The 22806-nt window shown below is 37.4% G+C and overlaps 1 protein-coding gene across 1 annotated transcript; it reads right to left on the bottom strand.

The window, feature by feature from the left end:
- Window positions 1-1258: 1258 nt before the first annotated feature.
- On the bottom strand, window positions 1259-3450 carry LOC112197976 (transcription factor bHLH92). The gene is made up of 3 exons (XM_024338960.2): window positions 3048-3450; window positions 2678-2962; window positions 1259-1513 (listed from the first exon to the last, which is right to left on the bottom strand). The coding sequence occupies exons 1-3, from the start codon at window positions 3375-3377 to the stop codon at window positions 1427-1429; spliced, it is 702 nt and encodes a 233-aa protein (XP_024194728.1). The 5' UTR covers window positions 3378-3450; the 3' UTR covers window positions 1259-1426.
- Between the last annotated feature and the right edge of the window lie 19356 nt (window positions 3451-22806).

Here is a 22806-nt window from a genome sequence, read left to right as displayed (position 1 = left end):
TAGACGAGCACTATATGTTTCCGTGACCTTCCACACCATACCCACTTCTGCAAGCCCCAAAAAATGCGCGGATGTGGCTTGGGTCCACATCTAGGGTGCGTTTGCTTGGCGAATCTAAAGTTGAGAGACGGATATAAAATTCTATAGTTTTATAGAATTTTATACAAATTGCGTGTTTATGCTAAAATATGTCGCGACGACATATTTATTTGTCGTGTGATTTTTCAAGTACCAACAATACTTTATTATGAATGACTTCTACAGATTTCTTAGGATGTACAAAATATAAACAAAAAACAAAGCCCAAACACAAAACAAAATAATAACTTGTTGTCTCTTTAATGCTCCAGTATCTTCTAATAGAAATTGACTCAAATAAATAATTGTTAGTCTGTCTAGGAGTTTGTTCTCATTCCTAATCTCCCAACAACATAAATATACAATATAGATCACTTGATGTTTATGGTTAATTATTCTCATCAATTTTGTTTTCGCCGATTAACATATATTGTAGCAATATTGGTCAATGTCTTGATCTATAATCAATCAATTGAAATTCAATTGTTCAACCTTTTTTTGAACCATAATATAAATTCAAATTAATGAGAATAATTAATTAATAGGATAAAATTTAATATGGTTCAAGATCTTAGGGTTAGACCACAATACTTGAGTTTTAGGTTTTCATAAATCATTTTTATTGCTATTAGGGTTCGAAGTGTCACAATTGAAAAAAAAAAAAACAAAGCAAAACAAAAATCACATTCAACAACTACAATGAACATGTTGGGTATAAAAAAGGTTGATATCATAAAAGATTAGAGAAAAGACAAAAAATTAGGAAACAGAGATGATGAAGGAAACAGAGAGAAGAACTTTGATAGACTTTTTTTTTTTTTTTTTGGAAGAGGAAACTTTGATAGACTTTTTGAAATCTTTGGTTTGGAGGCTGGAAAATTATTGGAGTTTGGTATGTATAGTTAACACTACAAAGTCTATGATTATCCATGATTTTCTAATTTCATAAGTATGAATGATATTTTGAATACCTCTGTACTTTTATTCATTTTTAAAAGTACTAATTGAATACCCCTAGATTTTGGTGGAATTTATGAAGTCTTTAAAAATCATAATTGAATACCTCAAGACTTTCATGGACTGTTAAAAGTCTATATTGAATACACCCAGACTTTTAAATTCCATAAATTTCTTTAAAACTTCCACTAATTTCATATACAATACACCCCGTAGATACTAGTCAAGTCAAATTCGTGGCATTAATATAGTTGAAAATCGTCAACCTAGGAGAAACAATTTGACCCATTTATTTTCCAAAGGACAGATATGCTCGTTCGACCTTTATACATTTTTCAACGTGGTGCCAAAGAAGCTGTCTAGCAGACTAGCACAATAGCCCTCTTCTCCTTTACCTTCCTGGAACTGAAGAAAGAAGTTTCCTCTCAACTTCATATAGTGTTTCTTGCATCGCGGCTTCTAGCACTGTGGCTCCGATCTGTCAACATTGAAAGAGACTTTTAGTATTCTTTACAAGAAAGCTAGTGAAGGACCTAGCGTTTTTTTGTTTTAAGTATATTCAATTGGGATTAAGACTTGTTCTCTTAGTATACATCTAATCCATGCAGACACCATTCTTTAGTTGTCATTCTTGGCCAAGACATAAATATGGTCCATCCCAAATTAAATAAGGAAGTCCGTACCATTTGAAAATTTTGGGATTTTGGTTTTATTCATTTGATTTAGGGTGATATATTCAAATTTTTTGGTTGCGACTACTAGTCGATCTTGACCTAATCCTCCCTTGAACTGTTTGTTCATTTGTTTTTGTTGAATTCTCAATCATATTGAGATCTAACTCATGAGAAAGACAAATAAAGTTAAACCCCCGATAATTGATGAAATTAAGAATGGATCTGCTCATATGAGGAGAAATGTAAGAAACTGAAACTTAAAGAATATACACACACACACATACAGATTCTATACAGAGTGGAGCTCCGCTTTGAAATTAACGTGTGAAGTTCGAGCTTGGGTCACTTTTAAGTCGTATATCCACATCTCGACCGTTCAGTTTTTAGTTACTAGTGTATAGATCATCTATGCAAATTTTCAACCAAATTGATAATCGTTAAGGCATTGATAACTGCTTTAAAGCTAATACGGTTCAGGTTGACAGATTCAATCTGTCCATTGGTTTAAGCGAGTTAGATACCTTAACGATCATCAATTTGGCTGAAAATTTGCAGAGAGGATCTATACAGTAGTACCTAAAAACTGAACGGTCGAGATGTGGATATGCGATCGAAAAGTGACCGAAAACTTGAACTTCACATGTTAATTTCAAAGCGGAGCTCCGCTCCGATCTAGATAAAATATGTATATGTGTGTGTCTATATATATATATATATATATATATATATATATATATATTTAGTTAGAGGGCACAACAATTAACTGGTCTTAGGATTTTTATTGTACGGAAATTCTGATTTTCGAGTTCACGTCATCTGTTCCTAAATATGACTCCTCCATTTTGTTCTAGCATGCACTACAAAGAACAAGAACCAAGAAAAAAACAAATACAGAAAGTGTGAATTAAGCTACTATATAAATGGGTTATGCTTGTGCGTATGTGTGTGGAGGGAGAAAGAGATGAGACCTTAGATTCAATTTCCACTTCTGCAGAAAACTCATACGGAGAGAAAAATGATTGAATATTTCTGGTCTTTAATCCCAAACTTTTCAAGCACTTAAGAACCTCCAGCATAGAATCAACTCCTGAAGTAGGATTGGCTACCCTCAATCTAATCCTTCTCCACGTCACTGATCTCTTCTTGCCCAAAATCGATTCGAGCTCCATGTTCCACTTTCTCAGCTCCTCCTTTTGCCTCTCCAGCTGCTGAATGTTCCTGGTCGCCATTTGCACAATCCAATTCTTATCACTCTGCGAAAGAAATCAACCCAAAAAAAAATTGAATTTCCTGTCGTAATTAAACCTCTTTCATTTTCTAATGCAATTGCTTACATACCTTGGTTCCATTAGGCAGCAAAGAATGCAAGGCAAAATAGCTCTGCTTCTGCTTCTCCCTCCTCATTCGCTCATTGATCATGTGGCGAAAACCCTTGTCCTTGCCGTGCTCCTTCTCTCCGATTTCGATCCTAGCCGTCGAAGGTGGATAACTCTTCCTCAAGAACCGCACCATCCTCTTGTTCATGTTCATGGAATTAGACCCAGAATTAGTAGGCTTGCCTGACTCAGGAGCTTCAGTGTAAGGCACAAAGGCGCTTGGATTCAGTACTGGAGGATTTTCATACCATAAGGAATCACCCTCCAATGCCTCCAAAATAAACCGGTCCATCTTCTTGTTCTTGGTTTCTCTACTGCGCTGTGCTCTCCGTGTGTGCGGGAATTTCAAATTCCAGAATGTGCGGTTACTATATATATACATATGGTGATATAGCTGTCTTCACGAACTGGGTTTTCGTATGGTCTGATTAAACAAAATGCATTTAACACGTGGTCAAATACCTGCATTTTGGTCAGAGGGACTTCCCAGTCATCAGACTCGGTTAGTCGGTTGGGTGCTGCAAAGGCTACACGATGCGAGTGGGACATGGTCTCTTTGGATTCCTATGTCCGTCAATTTAATATCGACCTCTTTTGTTTTTTTCCTCTCGATATTATTTGTGGCACTTGATAGATCAATAAATGAGTGGTTCATAATTTTTGTATCAAAAATTAAATTATTGAGAAGACCAACTCTTCTTCAGTATCAAAATCTATGCATGACGACCTAGTGTAAAAGTTTCCTTTATCATTTGTGATTGTGACAATACTAATTTTTTTGTTTGATATTAATATGGGTATTTTTTTTTTATTAATTTGAGAAATGCTAAAAAAAGAAAGTTGGATTTTACAATCGTTGTTGAGATGGTATTTACATATATTTCATAGGTATAAGGAAAGTGAAATATCCCTTAAATATTCACGATCAGTGAGATGTAAAGTCAAATAAGATCGAATATCAAAAGTCAACAATGCCACAAAGAAATTATATTTGGACATTTAGAAGAAATGTTAAATATCAAAATTTCAAACATAAGAACAGAAATGTCAGAGCTCTCCTTACCATATAAAAAGAATCAACAACTGTCAATATAGAGAAAAAAACAAATTATATGATGAAACTGGAGTGAAATGGAAAATTGTCAAGAGGAATGAGTGTAACTAATTACCTATGCTTGTTCCAACTAAGAACAATGGAGCCTTGGGATGTCTACGATGATGATGATTACTGACTTCTCGTACATCATCATTCATTAGTCCATCAACAATTATAAGTGATGAAGTCCGAACTCAGTGATTGGAACTCCACCAAGTCCTATATGGTTGCTAGCAAGTAGCAACTGCATTCCAACCCAACTTGGATGCGTTAAGAGTAATTGACTTGTCTTCTATGAGGAGAGTTAGAATCACTAGTAGTTGGTCCCGGAAACTTCAAGAATTGGAGTCGCATCATCTTTAGGCATAGAGCTGACTACCCAATGTCAAGCAATAGTCACTACTAGCAAAACAACAATTACCCACGGATTTTAATCTGTGGGTAATAAGACTTTTACACACGAACATCAGTGTGTGATAGCCTTTACACACAGTACACGCACAGATTGGTGTTACCGTGCGGTTTGGAGGGGGGGTAATGCTTATCTCACACGGATTATGTTGTCCGTGTGAAATACTAACGTGGGCCCCACTATAATTCCATAAATCTAAATTACCGGAATGGAACGCAATCCGTGTGAACAACTATTCTGTGGCAAATGTGTAAACTGTATTTCACACGGATTACTGTGCGGGATATAACTCACACTGATTTCTGTGTCAAAACTTATAACTATTGCCACGGATTTCCGTGTGAAATTCTTATACCCTAACTCTCACTGATTTCTGTGTGTAAAAGTAACAGCATATTAAAAAAAAAAAAATTCTGCAATAAATATACCACAAATATTTACAATAAAATGAACAAATCCACAACTCAATCGAAAATATTAAAACTTTACATTCATAACAAGATATTCTTTACATTTCACAAATGCACAAATATATGAAACTCCACAATTCACACAAAATTACATAAAGAAAGAAAATCAAAACTACATATTTCACAGTTTAACCCCAAAATCCGATCAAGGTTAGGCCTTTTCATCCATCCCAATTGTACATTTGAAGAGATTATTGCCCAAAGCTCCTACTCTGTTCTAAAGGAATCATCTCTGAAACTTTGTGCACCAGGTAGCACATCTGCTTAAAGAGGTTGGCCATTTCCTCACAGTGCCACGAGTTAAGGCAGTGAAAGGAGAAGTACTTCTGCATTTGATGACTGTCACTTATCAAATCCTTGCTTGACAACAAAAAGCCCATTACTTAAAAAAGAATACCACGGTTCACAAGAGACTTGAAAAAAGAAAATCAGAACAAAGATCAAGGACTCATCATACTAAAGAAGTATCAGAAGCTATTTAATAGCTATTAAAGGGTATGCTACAGTTCATAGAGTTGACAATTCGACCATGATTTGAGAATGAAGGCAACAATCACTCTTTACTCAAGTAATGCCAACACTAGCATACAGTCAAATTAAAGATGAATTAGAAGTAATCTCAGGCAACCAAAACTAAACAAAAGTTCCATACATGCGTCTGAGAGTTTTGAATAAATCATTGTCACTTCACTGTTTTCAAGTCAAAACGTTAACCAACTATGAAGGCACTAACTAATATAGTAAGGCAAACTCGTAATGAGAGAATCGGGCATTAACAATTTCGTTCTCACACTGTTTTCACTAGAGGAGGAGGAGGTCGGAGGAGGTCATCGCATTTTCGTAATGAGACCGGATGATGCACTTTCATAACTAACAGAATCACCAAGATAAGCCAGTAGAGCATGCAAGAACTGAAGAGGCACTGCCTGCACAATACACCTTCAAGAATTAGGAAGGAATCATCAGTAATAAGAGAGCGTATGCCTCGGAAAGTAGCATGAGAAGAAAACAAATTTAAGTAAAATAAAGGCAATAGATGGCATTGAAACTCATACAGAGGTAGTACAGGAAGACAATTGGGCAATGCCACATAAATGGAAAAACCGAGTGCGAATGACATACTTTCATATCCATATACCAGCTTTTGGCAAATAAAAGTAAGTGCAAACAAACACTATTTTATAGCTCTTGTCGTGTTCCAGGCAATCATCCATTTTCTTTCATAACACATAATCTATGCATTACAATGAATCATACAACAAAATGGAATAGGAAACATAAAGCCCCAATTGGTTGGTGGAAAAATTTGGCAATTTTCAAAGGGCAGATAAATCGAAAGGAAACACAAGCACAAGATAACAACCTGTATCTACCCCTTAATAGACTCCAAAATCATCACCAGGAAGGTCATGAACTTTTTCCTGCATTCAAACATGAACTTTATAAGTTACCGAGACATATGAGATAACAAGTAAAAGCAGGACACTTCTACCTCTACAATATCACAAAAACAAACTCATCTATAGTTACATAATATCAACCAACGTTTAAAATTCCTATAATCCTCCTATCATCCAACTTTACTGAAAGTGTGAAAAAGTGGCCAGCAAGATCTGACCCTTGATACGCTTTGAGCAAGCGCATAATTTAACCCTGAAATGTCATTAGTAGTACGTAATAAATAGGGATCGTTCTATTCCGGGGATTGAGGGTACACGTGTCATTGTCAAACAATTAAACAATTAAAATTAAAACAAAGTATAATATTCACAAAGATATTCACAACTATAAACATTGTACACGAAAAAGGGGGGATTTTGTTTTTGGGTTTTCGAAAATAAAACTAAGTTAACAAAACAATTAAAATGCAAAAACATAAAAATACGAATGGAATGAGAGAACAAAGATCAAAATCGAAACATATGATTAAAATTGACTCAAACCCTAATATTGTTCATCTAAGTCATGAGAAAGGAGTTGATCATGTGAAACATTCGAAAGCAAATGAATTCCCATTTTTTACTTTTCAATGCTAATTAACCTAAGCGAAAGCACCTAGATTAATCCTATCAAACATGCAATCAAACCCTAGAAAGCTAGTCAATCATGTCATGTTTAACGCATTACACATAGAGAAAGGCTATCAACTCAAGTGTACAACTTAGTATGGAAAAGTCCACCTAATTGCAATTCTCTTTAATTAAATTCGATCTTTATACAAAACCTTTACTACTTTGATTCAAGTTTACACAAAACGAAAAGTCGATTTCATGTTCTTAAACCTAGCACCAATTATATCGAAACCCTAAGTGTTTGCAACCACATAAGATTAAAATACAAAAGTTATCTATAACGCAAATTTAATTAAACAAACCCACATACGCAACTCTCGAATCACAATAATATGAATCTGAAAATTCTCAATTAATCATAAAAATTCCAGAAATTAATATTTGTTCAAACACATATGTCAACTAGTTCATAACCAACGAAATTCAAAGCAAAGGTTACAAAGGAGAATCGGATTACACCGTGAGATGGAGATGGTGATGAACGATTGATGTGGTGGTCTCTTGAATCTCGAAAGCAAGCTTCAAGGTTGGAGATGGATGATGGATGCTCACGGCTATGCTTCTTCTCCCTTGGCCTTGCTTGAACTCGTGGAGATGACTAGAGGATGGAGAAACTCACAGCTATGCTAAGAAGATTTTCTGATTTTTTTCTAAAGTGTAAATTGTATGGGGGAGAGGAACCCTTCTCAACGTCAAAGAGGTGGGTATATATAGGAGCACGGCTAGGGTTCACAAAGCAATCAGAAATTTCCACATAGCTTCCACCAATAGGAATTCGCCAAGTAAGCTTTGTGATGTGGTCCAACCAATCATAGAATGCCAAGTAAGCCTTGTGATGTGTTCCAACCAATCATAATTCTCTAAAATACCTCCCTAATATTTAATTGCTGAATTTCCTTGAAATTATTCTGATTTTCTTCATGAATTTCGGCCAACATTCCTTTAGGGAATTTAGGGATGAATCTGGACGCCTTTTGAGCTTTTCCTTGGTGCACACATATTTTCCTTCCATAAATATCTCCCTTGAATCTCTCTTTGCGTCATCTCCTTGATTATTTCTGATTTTCATGTTGGCAATCACACCAATTTACTCCTCCAACAATATTTCTTTCCATAAAAATCTCCCAAGAAAATCTCCTTTGATTTATTCCACGTGAAATTCTCAATCAATCACCTTAATTCCCACGTTGTCACCTTGTTTTTCCTTAAGTATTACATGGCAAATTTAATCCCCAAGGAAAATATATTTTCCTTTTTTTAAAACAACTCTTCCTTGATTCTCTCCTTGCCATGTCATCTTCATGAAGCTTCTCGTTCCATTTATGAACTCAATTCAGCTTATTTATTCCAAAAACCTGAAAATAGAAGCTTTCTAAAATAAGAAATGGAAACTTTCTTAAACTAAAATGGAAACTTTCTAAAAATGGAAAATAGAAACTACAAAACGGAAACTTTCTACAATTAGGAACTTTCCCATTCGAAGAATGGAAACTTTCCTAAACAGAGTTTTATTAAGGAAATAACACAGAAAATATAGGGAAATAACAGTTAAAATGTCGCATTAAAATGCTCCTATCAAATTCCCCCACACTTAGCTTTTGCTAGTCCCTTAGCAAAATCACAAAAAGACTCAACTAAGACTCAACGAAAATTTAAAGACTCTACACAAACAATGACTCTATTGCCCTTCAACTTTTTGTCTCAACAATCTCTTACTTTCACAACACCAAGATTAGCACTCCACCAAGAATCAATGTTTAAGCATTCGAGAGTTAATTGAAACACATAATTTACATATTGAAACACATAATTTACATATACACAAGTAGGACTTGGTTGGAACAATGGTGATGGTTTCTGTTAAGCATGCTTCAAACAAGTATGATTCATATCCTCACAAGGTATATCCACTCTTTCTTCTCTCAGAATTCAAGGCAATGCTTAAAAGCTTATAATCACTCAATTATATGTGGGAGAAAATATTTTGAGGCAATCAAATAGCTCACATATATAAGAAATGAAAAGCACTTTGTGAATATAATTTTTTTTTTTTCAAAAGATCTCATGAAGGATATCAACTACTTGCACTGATGGACCCAAGCCATAGGTTCAACTCTTATAATTCATCTCCACAGATCAAAGGCTGTCCCATCTTAAGGATCAAGAAGGTCTTATCAGAGGTTGTAATGGGGCTAAGGCTCAAGGTTTTAAGAAATGAAAGGTAAGGATTTAACAAAGTGCCCTAAAAACCTAGCAGAGCTCATGCTGATGTAGAGACTTCTAGAAATCCACCAAGATATATCAAAACGTCCCATCCCATAGAGGTAATGTAAAGAGGCCAGATGTCTTCATTTTGGGCCCTAACTTCACTCTAAACTTCCTTTGAACTCTGGTGAATTGGACAAAGGCCAAATTTTTCATTAGTGGGCCTTCAATTCAAAACAATCTCCAAACTCACCAAGTATGGGGGACTAAAATCCATAGATATATTTTTCTTTTTCTTTTCTAGCCGTACACATTTTCCTTTTTCTTCTTTTTTTCACGGCTTTCACATATTTTTCTCTGTATGGACAAGTCTACCCCCACACTTGAACATTCACCTCTTCTCAATCTTCATTCTCAATGCCAAATCCTTAAGTAATGTCCCAAAAGATAGCTCCACTAAGTTTTTAGAACAAAGGGTAGGAGTGTAGCTATACTAAGGTTTAGGGTTAAGGATTTTAAGGGTAATGAAAGAAAAAGCTTAATGTAGGCTCAAAAGGGTTAAACTAGGGGAGTCCCACGACGGGCACAAAAGGGGACACATGATTATTTGGCAATGGTGGTAATTCCTAGGGTGCCTCTATCATTTCCAGAATCAGGGTCATATATTGACAAACGTCTCAACATGTACAAGAGTGAATTCTAGCATTCTCTAGTCCATCAAACTTAATCTATGGCAAGTAATCAATCAAATGAAAGAATAATGAGATCATCAAAACATCGCTAAGAAAATAAGAATATATTTTTCATTTATCACTCCAAGAAAAAGGACATGGGCTCAATATCTCACATGGGCTTTTATGAATCAAAACTCATCTTAACATGCTCATATTCTGTACCAAGGTTACGAAATCCATATCCACTACTCATGCACACATTTTTCATATATCTCAATTAACCAAAGAATACCATGTTAAAATCATCTCAACATTGTGATCCTCTTTTAGCCATAATTTCGGAGATATAAGCTCATCCTAGACAGTTGAAAGGGCATCCTAAGACTCAAAAATAAAAACAAAGGACTAAGACTCAATAAATAAAAGCAACGAAATTTTTTTTTTTTTGACATTTTTTGATTTTTTTGTATTTTCCAATATATATGACTCAAAATAAAAAAACGAAAGTATAAATCCCTTCCCCCACACTTAAATATTGCATTGTCCTCAATGTAATCAATCATAAGCATGCAATGAAACAATTAAGCATAGATAGAAGACATTCACGAAAACAAATCCTAAAACAAAACAAAGAAGAAAAATTAAAAATATAAAAAGAAATAGGGAAAGAGAAAGCAAATCTGCGTTTGAAGACTCATTCACAGCTGCTTCTGAATTGGGTTGCCTCCCAAGCAGCGCTTGAGTTTAACGTCTTTCAGCCAGACGGAATAGAAATTAAAAAGTTAGTAACTATAATTAACAAATATTTAGAAAATATATAAACAAGTAACTATGAATTACAAAATACAAGTATAATTAACAAGTACATTGTACATACGACACAAGTTAGGTATACAAGTGAGTAAAAAAAGAAAAGCACGAAAAATATTTACACAAGTGTTTTTTTTTTACCTTAGTGTATCACAACATTTTGTTACATTTTCTTTTGTCATAAATATTATTGATATCAAATCTAATTCCAAGCGGTAAATCAAGTTGGACATGCGGCCCAAGTATAGTCGTCTAGACACAAAGTCCCTCTTACATCCTTTGGGCAACCTTACTGAAATGGCCAGGTGGGGGAGGACGAACACGAGAGGAAAAATCCATTTTGGCATGAGCTACTCCCACATAGTGGTTTAGGCCCATTTGTAAGCACTTCTGGATTCAAAAACCCGTCATGAACGTTGTCCCCTTTCTAGACACCATTCCACATAGGCTATACTTACTAAGATGAAAAAGGTCCTAAGTGTGAAGACAGTTCAACAAGTGTTAATAAAGGCTGCCCTCAACCTTAAGGGACCTGAACTAGGCACCAATAAGGGGTTAAGGCCAATATTAACAAAAGAGACTTCACCTATTCCATTCAATTTACAACTTACAATTAAAAACTCGTGTTCAACAATATAAAAAAACAACCAAGTTAATTTTAAACTAAGTTTCAACAATTTATATACAATAATTATAAACAAAAACAAGTGATTTTTCAATCCCCGGCAACGGCGCCAAAAATTGATACGCTTTGAGCAAGCGCATAATTTAACCCTGAAATGTCATTAGTAGTACGTAATAAATAGGGATCGTTCTATTCCGGGGATTGAGGGTACACGTGTCATTGTCAAACAATTAAACAATTAAAATTAAAACAAAGTATAATATTCACAAAGATATTCACAACTATAAACATTGTACACGAAAAAGGGGGATTTTGTTTTTGGGTTTTCGAAAATAAAACTAAGTTAACAAAACAATTAAAATGCAAAAACATAAAAATACGAATGGAATGAGAGAACAAAGATCAAAATCGAAACATATGATTAAAATTGACTCAAACCCTAATATTGTTCATCTAAGTCATGAGAAAGGAGTTGATCATGTGAAACATTCGAAAGCAAATGAATTCCCATTTTTTACTTTTCAATGCTAATTAACCTAAGCGAAAGCACCTAGATTAATCCTATCAAACATGCAATCAAACCCTAGAAAGCTAGTCAATCATGTCATGTTTAACGCATTACACATAGAGAAAGGCTATCAACTCAAGTGTACAACTTAGTATGGAAAAGTCCACCTAATTGCAATTCTCTTTAATTAAATTCGATCTTTATACAAAACCTTTACTACTTTGATTCAAGTTTACACAAAACGAAAAGTCGATTTCATGTTCTTAAACCTAGCACCAATTATATCGAAACCCTAAGTGTTTGCAACCACATAAGATTAAAATACAAAAGTTATCTATAACGCAAATTTAATTAAACAAACCCACACAAGCAACTCTCGAATCACAATAATATGAATCTGAAAATTCTCAATTAATCATAAAAATTCCAGAAATTAATATTTGTTCAAACACATATGTCAACTAGTTCATAACCAATGAAATTCAAAGCAAAGGTTACAAAGGAGAATCGGATTACACCGTGAGATGGAGATGGTGATTAACGATTGATGTGGTGGTCTCTTGAATCTCGAAAGCAAGCTTCAAGGTTGGAGATGGATGATGGATGCTCACGGCTATGCTTCTTCTCCCTTGGCCTTGCTTGAACTCGTGGAGATGACTAGAGGATGGAGAAACTCACAGCTATGCTAAGAAGATTTTCTGATTTTTTTCTAAAGTGTAAATTGTATGGGGGAGAGGAACCCTTCTCAACGTCAAAGAGGTGGGTATATATAGGAGCACGGTTAGGGTTCACAAAGCAATCAGAAATTTCCACATAGCTTCCACCAATAGAAATTCGCCAAGTAAGCTTTGTGATGTGGTCCAACCAATCATAGAATGCCAAGTAAGCCTTGTGATGTGTTCCAACCAATCATAATTCTCTAAAATACCTCCCTAATATTTAATTGCTGAATTTCCTTGAAATTATTCTGATTTTCTTCATGAATTTCGGCCAACGAATCCTTTAGGGAATTTAGGGATGAATCTGGACGCCTTTTGAGCTTTTCCTTGGTGCACACATATTTTCCTTCCATAAATATCTCCCTTGAATCTCTCTTTGCGTCATCTCCTTGATTATTTCTGATTTTCATGTTGGCAATCACACCAATTTACTCCTCCAACAATATTTCTTTCCATAAAAATCTCCCAAGAAAATCTCCTTTGATTTATTCCACGTGAAATTCTCAATCAATCACCTTAATTCCCACGTTGTCACCTTGTTTTTCCTTAAGTATTGCATGGCAAATTTAATCCCCAAGGAAAATATATTTTCCTTTTTTTAAAAAAACTCTTCCTTGATTCTCTCCTTGCCATGTCATCTTCATGAAGCTTCTCGTTCCATTTATGAACTCAATTCAGCTTATTTATTCCAAAAACCTGAAAATAGAAGCTTTCTAAAATAAGAAATGGAAACTTTCTTAAACTAAAATAGAAACTTTCTAAAAATGGAAAATAGAAACTACAAAACGGAAACTTTCTACAATTAGGAACTTTCCCATTCGAAGAATGGAAACTTTCCTAAATAGAGTTTTATTAAGGAAATAACGCAGAAAATATAGGGAAATAACAGTTAAAACGTCGCATTAAAATGCTCCTATCAACCCTCATGAAAATGAAACTCAATTGGATTTTGTGCATTTCCAAACGTTCAAACAATTGATCCTATATATATACAGAGGGAGACTAGCTATTATTTGCAGAGGCTCAGATTAGAACTGAAACTCAATTAACATATACATACAAGATAAGTTCATATTAGAACTGAAACAAATTGAGAGGAAAATCAAACTCCAGGAGCTCCTCAGGTGTCAACTTCGATCCAAAACGTTCTGCACAAACAAGTCACAATAACAGTATTAGTGAATTGGACAAAATGGGTGATTCATGATTCAATCAGATTAAGAAGAAGAAGGTAATAAGAGAAGAAGAAGAAGAAGAGGAAGAGGAGGAGAAGAAGACGGAGAGGGAGACTGGAAGAGAGAGATACCTGGAGGTCGGGGACGGGAGACCGGATAGGCGGGGACGGAGAGAGTCAGAGACGGCGGAGTTGAGCCCTACCAAGCCTGTGGCTGGATCCGCCCCTGAACTCAATGACGTCGCCGTAGTAGTCGTTGACGAAGTACTCGAGGTCATCGTTCTGGAAATACGCCATTGAAACCTAGACACACAAACCTTCCAATTTCTCAAAATTCACAGAGAGAGGGGGAGCTGGGGGTGGAGGAGCAGAGAGAGGGGAGGCGGAGAAGAGGGTGGGGGAGGGGGCAGTGGGTGGAAGAGATGAGAGAGAGGGAGACAGAGGAGAATTCGATTCGGAGGAGGCTTTTCAATTTACCCAATCTGGTTTTAAGCAGCAGTGATGCACGGAAATCTGTGTGTTTATAATATTTCACACAAATATCCGTGTGAAATACATTTACATTTGTTACAGATATCTGTGTGAATTTACTTCAATAACTCAATAGCTTCAGATTTGGATCAATTTGCTGGTTATAAGAGGAATTTCCACGGAAATCCGTGTGAAATACATTTATCTTTACCACTATTATCCGTGTGTATGTACCTCAGTAATCCACGGAAATCCGTGTGTAATACTATTAGGGGAGGGAAATTGAATTTGTTCCAAAAAAGTGAGCGGGAAAAAATTTGCCACGAAAATCCGTGTGAGATACATATATATTTACCACTGATATATATCTTGGTAATATATAACTAGTCATGTTAATTATTGTTTATACTGAATTCTGTCTCTATTCTATTTTTTCACACATAATTTAGTAGCTAATTTTTCTTTTCACACAGATATCCGTGTCTACATTTCACACAGATATTTGTGTGTTGCTCATTTCACATAGAATTCTGTATTAAAAACTTATTGTAACGGAATTCTGTAGCTAATATAGTTTTTCACACGGAATTCTGTAGCTAATGGTTCTTTTCACACGGATTTTCGTGTTAACATTTCACACAGATATCCGTGTGTGTTACTCATTTCACACAGATGTCTGTACCAAAAACCGGTCAACCCTTTAAACGAGTCTACTTCCCTAAGGGGAGCCGATCCTTGAGGAGATAAAATTTCAGAAAATTTTACATTAGTTGATATAGCTTCTACCCATGAGAGCATGAGAGTTTACAAATCAAAAAAATAAGTTACGAGCGATCGGTTATGAGCATATTAGTTTTATGTAGTATTTAAGGTTTATGGTTGACCTACTAGATCGAAACCCAAACGACGACGAAAATTGCTGAAATTTTGAACACAACCATTTATTCTTATCATGATAACATCCTACGATCGATTTTGATAAAGTCTATTTCCTATGCATTGTTGCTTATGGAATGTATACTTTTCATTATAACTAATAAACTAGTTATACCACATTAGTAGACATATAAGAATTTTGTGCAATCCAAAAAATAAAAATTGAAAATTGATAAATTTGACATTACCCATATATTTATAGCGTATTAATAGGTATAGTGTAAAAAAATTAACTCAATCCGTCGTTATTTCAATATCAAATAAAGTGGTTAACCTTATATACACCTATACTTGCCTAAGGGGAGTAAAACCACGAGGAGATAAACTTTTCAAAATTTTTACATTATTTGGTATACCACATATTCATGAGAGTATGAGAGCTGACAGATCAAAAAAATAAGTTGCGAATGAGCGGTTATGAGCATATTAGTTTTATGTGGTATTTAGTGTTCATGGTTGATCTAGTAGATTGAGACCTAAACGATAACAAAAATAGCAGAAATTTTGACCATAACTATTTATTCTAATCATGACAACATCCAACGGTCGATTTTGATAAAGTCTATTTCCTCCACATTGTTGCTCATGGAAGGTATACTTTTCTTTACTAAAAACTTATTGTAACGGAATTCTGTAGCTAATAGAGTTCTTCACACGGAATTCTGTAGCTAATATAGTTTTTCACACGAAATTCTGTAGCTAATGATTCTTTTCACACGGATTTCCGTGTTAACATTTCACACAGATATCTGTGTGTGTTACTCATTTCACACAGATGTCTGTACCAAAAACCGGTCAACCCTTTAAACGGTTCTACTTCCCTAAGGGGAGCCGACCCTTGAGGAGATAAAATTTCAGAAATTTTTACATTAGTTGATATAGCTTCTACCCATGAGAGCATGAGAGTTTACAGATCAAAAAAATAAGTTACGAGTGAGCGGTTATGAGCATATTAGTTTTATGTAGTATTTAAAGTTTAGGGTTGACCTACTAGATCGAAACCCAAACGACGACGAAAATAGCTGAAATTTTGAACACAACCATTTATTCTAATCATGATAACATCCTACGGTCGATTTTGATAAAGTCTATTTCCTACGCGTTGTTACTTATGGAAGGTATACTTTTCATTATAACTAATAAACTAGTTATACCACATTAGTAGACATATAAGAATTTTGTGCAATCCAAAAAATAAAAATAAAAAATTATAAATTTGACATTACTCATCTATTTATAGTGTATTAATAGGTATGGTGTAAAAAAATTAACTCAATCTACCGTTCTTTCAATATCAAATAAGTGGTTAACCTTATATACATATATACTTTTTCACACGGAATTTTGTAGCTAATTGTTCTATTCACACGGATATCCGTGTGAAAAGGTTTTAGTTTTTACACAGACATTAGTTATTGTTGTTTATTCACACGGATTTCTGTGTGTAGTCTCATTTTCACACGGAAATCCGTGTGTATTACTCATTTCGCACATAAATCTGTATCAAATACTTATTATAACGGAAATCTGTCCCTTCGTAATTCACATAACAAACAAAATTAATGATCCCGAAATAAACTAATTTCCGATTTTCACACAGAAATCAGTGTGAATTGATCTGCACACAGATATCCGTGTAAAAATATTTTATCATTTACACAGACATCTGTTACTATTGTTTATTCACACGGATTTCCGTCGATATTGTTATTGTATAAATCACTGTGGGGGTCAATTATGTTCTTTTCACACAGATATCTGTATCAAATACTTATTGTAACGGAAATCCGTCCCTCGGTAATTCACATAACATAAAAAATTAATTATTTCGAAATAAACAAATTTATAATACGTACAGAAATCAGTGTGAATTGATTTTCACACAAATATCAGTGTGAAAATGTTTTAGTTTTTACACAGATATCTATGACTGTTGTTTATTCACACGGATTTCCGTTGATATTGTTATTGTATAAAATATTGTGGGCCCCATTATGCTCATTTCACACGGATTTCTGTCAGTATTTCTATTTCACACGGATATCTGTGGCTTTTAACTACAGTAAATCCGTGTGTGTTGTTATTTTGCTAGTAGTGAGTACCTGTGTACCACCGTCGGCTAGAAGAAATAGTCTTCTTCGTTACGTAACAAATATGGATTCAGCTTCTCTACTAGAATTCATTTTGCTAGGATCTGCTTGGATAACACTCTCAGCTCGCCACGTGTTACTGATTCAATCTAAGGGCTATAATGCTTACAACACAGAAAGCCATAACTTCACTAACGATCTCCAAATAGTTCTTTAACGTCAACACTGAATCGAACAAGAAGCTCCTCGCATCTCCCTCTCTCTCTTCACCCAATTTCCTCCTTCCCCTTATCGGACCCCCCTCATCATCTAGTCGTGAACTGAAGCCGAGTCCGATCTCTCGACTCCTCACATCTCCCTCTCTCTCTTGGCCCAATTTCCTCCTTCCCCTCATCATCTAATTGTGATGAATCGAACACGATCTCTCGACTCCTCACATCTCCCTCTCTCTCTTGGCCCAATTTCCTCCTTCCCCTCATCATCTAATCGTGATGAATTGAACACGATCTCTCGACTCCTCACATCTCCCTCTCTCTCTTGGCCCAATTTCCTCCTTCCCCTCACCATCTAGTCTTGAAAAATTTAAGAATAAGTTATTGTGTCAATGACTTGTTAGGAGGTGGCGATCCAAGTTTTCGTTTCTTGTGTTATGTTGTTCGTTTGATTTGGGTGTATTTCAATTTATTGGATTTGGGCGTGTTTTGTTGGAGGTTGTAGGAATGAATTCTAAATTGTTTTGCTGATGCAATAGATCGAATTTGAAGATGACTACTTTGTTGATGTGTTTTCTCAGGTCTGTTATGATTACCCTTTTGTTTGTTCTGCATATTGTTAGTATTTTCCATCTGTATTAAGCATTTTATCATCTGAGTTGGTATGTTTTGAGGGAGTTTCATTGTTGATTGATGGGTAGAGTGTGGGAAAAATTATGCATTTGTACGCCCTAAGCTTTGATTTGGAGTAGGAGGGTATCATTGGTGTGAAGTAGAGGAAAGATTGGAAATTTATAAGGATTTGGTACAGATGTTGTAATTTTACCAATTTTGAAACTTTTGGTCAGACTAAGAGAGAAAATGCTGAAATTGGTTTGTAAGTTATGGAGCTAATGTTATTCATCTTCACCTTCAAGCTATGAAGCTAATGTTGTCTTGCATTTAAAAATCATGAAGTCTATAAAGCTAATGTTACTCATCTTCCCGTTATCAGGTTTATCATGCTCATGTTGTCAATGACAATTTGTACAAGAAGCCATGTTGTTGCAGGACTCGCATTGATCTGTACAATGAAAGATCCCGTGAAGGAATGAAAATTAGAGCACCACATCTTGGTTAGGATAGGGGAGTGGAGTTGATGATGTTAACAAATTGGAGCTAATGTTATTGTTGAAGGCTGTTGGGTTTTGGTGAAGGTGTAAAACTTTTACTTTTGGCCATGACTCCTATTTGGAGTAAATTGTTAAGTTCCTATGTATGAAAAGGTTGTGCAGGACTCCAATTTGGAGTGACTTAATATGAAAAGTTTCTATGTATGAAGAAATTCTGCAGAGTATATGAGAATTTCATTTTTTTTATCTTAACTTGGCAAATGACGAGCCATGTTATTCAAAGTTCTCAAGCTTCTTTAAGTAAAGTACTTAGCTTTGTCAATTGGTGTACCAAAGCAGCAGGTTTGAAGAACAAAAATTCCAGTTTTAAGTGATTGCCTCCTTGTTAAGCTACTGAATATGAACACTTTGAAACTCAAAAGTGGCTAACCAAAACTCCCATACATACACAACAAATTGAGCAGAAAACTAAAAACTGATGGTCAAATTACTCAAGTTCTGCAACTTTCTGCAGAAAACTAAAACTTGTACAATTCATTATCCAACTCCCTAAACTAAAACTTGTACAGTTCATTATCAAACTTGTATAGTTCTGAACTTTCTGCAAAAAACTAAAACTTGCACAGTTCATTATCAAATAGGTAATGCTTAAACTATAAAAGCACAAAGTTAAATAACAGTTCCACAAACAAGCATCTTTGTTCCACAAACTGATGAAGAGCAAAAACAGTTCCACAAACTGATGAAACTCCTGTTTGTCTCCAAAACCAGTTGGCGTGCAAATTGTCTCCTTAGAGCTTGTGCGCGGGCGTGCCAGCACCTTGGGGTGCAGTCGTCGGGGGAGTCCCTTGACCTGACTTCTTCTTCAAGTGTTGTGGACGAGGAGAGCACCAACCTCGCCACAAGGTTCTTCTCTAGCCTTCCGAGAAAGGACTTCTTGCCTTACTGATAAGGACTTTGGATGTGATCTCTTCGCATCACCGAATCGATACTCAATGTTGTAGGCTGAGCAGAGCAATTACTGGGAAGTTTGGAGAAAGCACGGGTTTTGCTAAAGCGTGACTTTAGCTTCGCTGGATTGCAAGGGCGTTACCCTTGCTTCGCTGGTTGAGAGAGTCTCGGTGGCAATGGTATTGGCAGTCGGCTCTTGGAGAGACTAGGACTGGAAGTACGGTCACCGGGTTGATCTGGTGATGCTGACAATCGGCTCTTGGAGAGACTAGGACTGGCGCGCGGTCAACGGGTTTCAACGAGGTTGAAGGTTTGCTCCAGGGAGGCTTTGTAATCGCTGGGATTGATTGATTTGAGAGCGGTCTTTTCTTTGTCCTTGAAACCTGGTATTTATACCTAGGGTTTGGACTGTTCCTTGCTATAGAAGGATTATTGATTGAAGTTTCATATTCAATCTCTACTAGATTCCAATAAGGTTTCGTTTTCCTTATGGATCACGGAATGGGCGAAGCTGTAACCCAAACCCAAGTAGGCTTATTTTTGGGCTGCAGGTATCGGCCCGCTGTGCTAAATCCACTAAATGATCTTGCCAAAATTACTTTTGGGCTCAAACATTGCCCCCCAGGCCTCGAAATCAGGCCCGCGAAGATGTAACTGATTGAAGGGGACTAAAACGACACGTCGATTGCTTGAAACGATATCATTAATGAAGGTTGCGTCCTTTCGCTTGCGAAAATGCCTTTCTGTCGTATCGTTTCCCTCACAAAATTTCTTATTTAAACCCGCAGCCACTTCAGACCTGTCACATCAGAAACTCTTTTAGTCTCCTTGTTAATGCTCAAGTCCGGCGGTAGCCGACTCTTCGTTTAACGAGGGTTCAGTGGGCGGACCGCTACTCCTAGGATTATATGACTTCCGCTTGCTGCAACACAAGAGACAGAGCGTCAGAGGGAGACCGCGTTGGGAGGTCTTCACTTCTCCGATGCCTAAGTCAGTCAATGCATGTTGGCAGCATAACAATAAATGAGTAGTAAATGCGTAATTAATGAGGAGAGAGGAGAGAACCTTTTATAGGTGAGGAGAAGGTTGATCTTCTTCTTGTGTCCGATGTGAGACTGATGTGCTTCGATTCTCAGCGTCTAGAGCTTCTGATGCTATCTTGACGCGGCGAGTGGCGGCGCGTTAGCGGTGATCTGGGGGCGATCCAGGGCTCGAGCGGTAGCCCGCCTGGCCGTGCCTTCGCAAGTCACCCCTTTGGTGGGAGTCGGTACCTCTGGCGATACAATGAGCGTGGCTCATTATAGCTAATTATGCTCGTTCTGGCACATGTAGGTACAAGTCCCCCAAGTCCACAGTCAAGGAGGGCAATCTTGGTTGGGGAGTTGATCGGCGGTGTGAAGCGTTACTTCCGCTAGACTTGCAACAGCATAATTAGCGTCAGTGCGTTGTCAACCATGGATTTACTGAGCGAACGCTTTATACCCTTTCGGGTGGGCCCCTGCTAGGCCCGCCAGGGAGTCCCCCACTCCCTAGCCAAGACGGGCCTCCGGATGGTCGGCAAATTGTTTGTTGAGGGGAAGCTGCGTGGAGCAGAGGGTGTTGGGTAGCGAGCCCAATCTTAGTACCCGAGTGACTGGGGTCAACGTACCTGATCAGGGTCGTCGTAGACTGTTGACAAGTCCCCGTGTCCCGTAACGCCGCGTGGCTGTCCTTGTCAGAGTGAGGCGTAGCCTCGGGATTCGCCTCTGGCGGATACCCCCCGCTGGATGTAGCAGGAAACAGCATCGCGTAGACGTGTTTGGCGGTAGTTATTGAGCGGAGTTGCTCTCAGCAACGCACGGGGTTTGCAAGATGGAGGGGGCTCTGCCAGCAGTGTCGCGTGTAGCTGAGGCTGGCTCTTGTAAGTTGACGAGTGGAAGTTCTGCTAGCGGGGATTCGCTCATAGGAGACTTCGACACTCAGAAGGTGACAAGTGAGAAGTTCCACTGGCAGGGTTTCGCTCAGCGGTGACTTCGACACTTGGAAGATGACAAGGGGGAAGTTCCGCTAGTGGGGTTTCGCTTAGCGGACTTCGACACTTGGAAAGTGACAAGGGGGAAGTTCCGCTAGCGGGGTTTCGCTCAGCGGACTTTGACACTTGGAAAGTGACAAGTGAGAAGTTCCGCTAGCGGGGATTCGCTCAGCGGACTTTGACACTTGAAAAGTGACAAGTGAGAAGTTCCGCTAGCGGGGTTTCGCTCAGCGGATACCGCGGACGATTGGCGCCTTCTTCCCAAAAGTGGTAGCTTCCATTAGACGCTTCATCTGATGGCGGTTGACACGTGGCGAACCCCTAGAGGGTTAGCGTGCGGAGGCGTGTCTCCTCCGCCTAGCCGTCTCCTCGCCATTAATGCTAAGTAATGATGGATTTTGTAACTGAGGCGACGCCTTGGTTAATTTGGAGAGTAATTGGAGTCGTGGGACACGTGTACGGCTGACACTTGATGTCGTTTTTCAGTGGACGGCCTAGAACTGTTTGACGTTGACATAAAAGGGGGGGGGGGAAGTTAGCGATATTTGACACTTTGCTCTAAACTTTGAACTATACTCGTCGTCTTCAAGCTTTCTGCGTCTGAGATCGGAGAAGAAGGCCGAGGCGATATCGCTGAGTCACCATACGTGGAAAAACCGACGATTTCCGGCCTCGAAGACAAGTGCTCGAACTCATACCAGAGACTCCATCGTTGAGGTTGGTACTCTGATCTGTATCCCTGTTTCATTGAATGTCTGTCATGGCGAGTTTCTAGGTTTTGGGTATCTGTTGTTCGTTGACGTGCTGTGAGGGTGTGAGAGTGGGTTTGGGGATGGGTTGCTGTGTTTGACAGAGTTGGGGCTTTTAGGGGTTTGCTAGATGGTCGAATATGGGTTTGAGTGCTTGTTCTTGTTTTGTATTTTCTGGGTAACTGTTCTTGATGTTCTTGGGTACTAACTGATATAGGTATAGGTTAGATCTTGTGTGAGCTAACTGATTTGGGTTTTAGGGTTTTGGGATGGCCGACGTCATAGAAATTTCGAGCAGTGAGGATTCCGGATCTGAAGTGTCGTTCAGCGCGGCGGATAGAAATTTTATTGACTCGTTGCGTCCGTCTGCCCGTGCAGGAACCTCACTGCCAGAACCGCTAGAGGTTGAGCCGTTACAGACCAT

This window comes from Rosa chinensis, chromosome 4, assembly GCF_002994745.2.
Source record: "Rosa chinensis cultivar Old Blush chromosome 4, RchiOBHm-V2, whole genome shotgun sequence".
Classification (NCBI taxonomy): domain Eukaryota; kingdom Viridiplantae; phylum Streptophyta; class Magnoliopsida; order Rosales; family Rosaceae; genus Rosa; species Rosa chinensis.
This window is presented reverse-complemented; position numbering and strand designations above follow the sequence as displayed.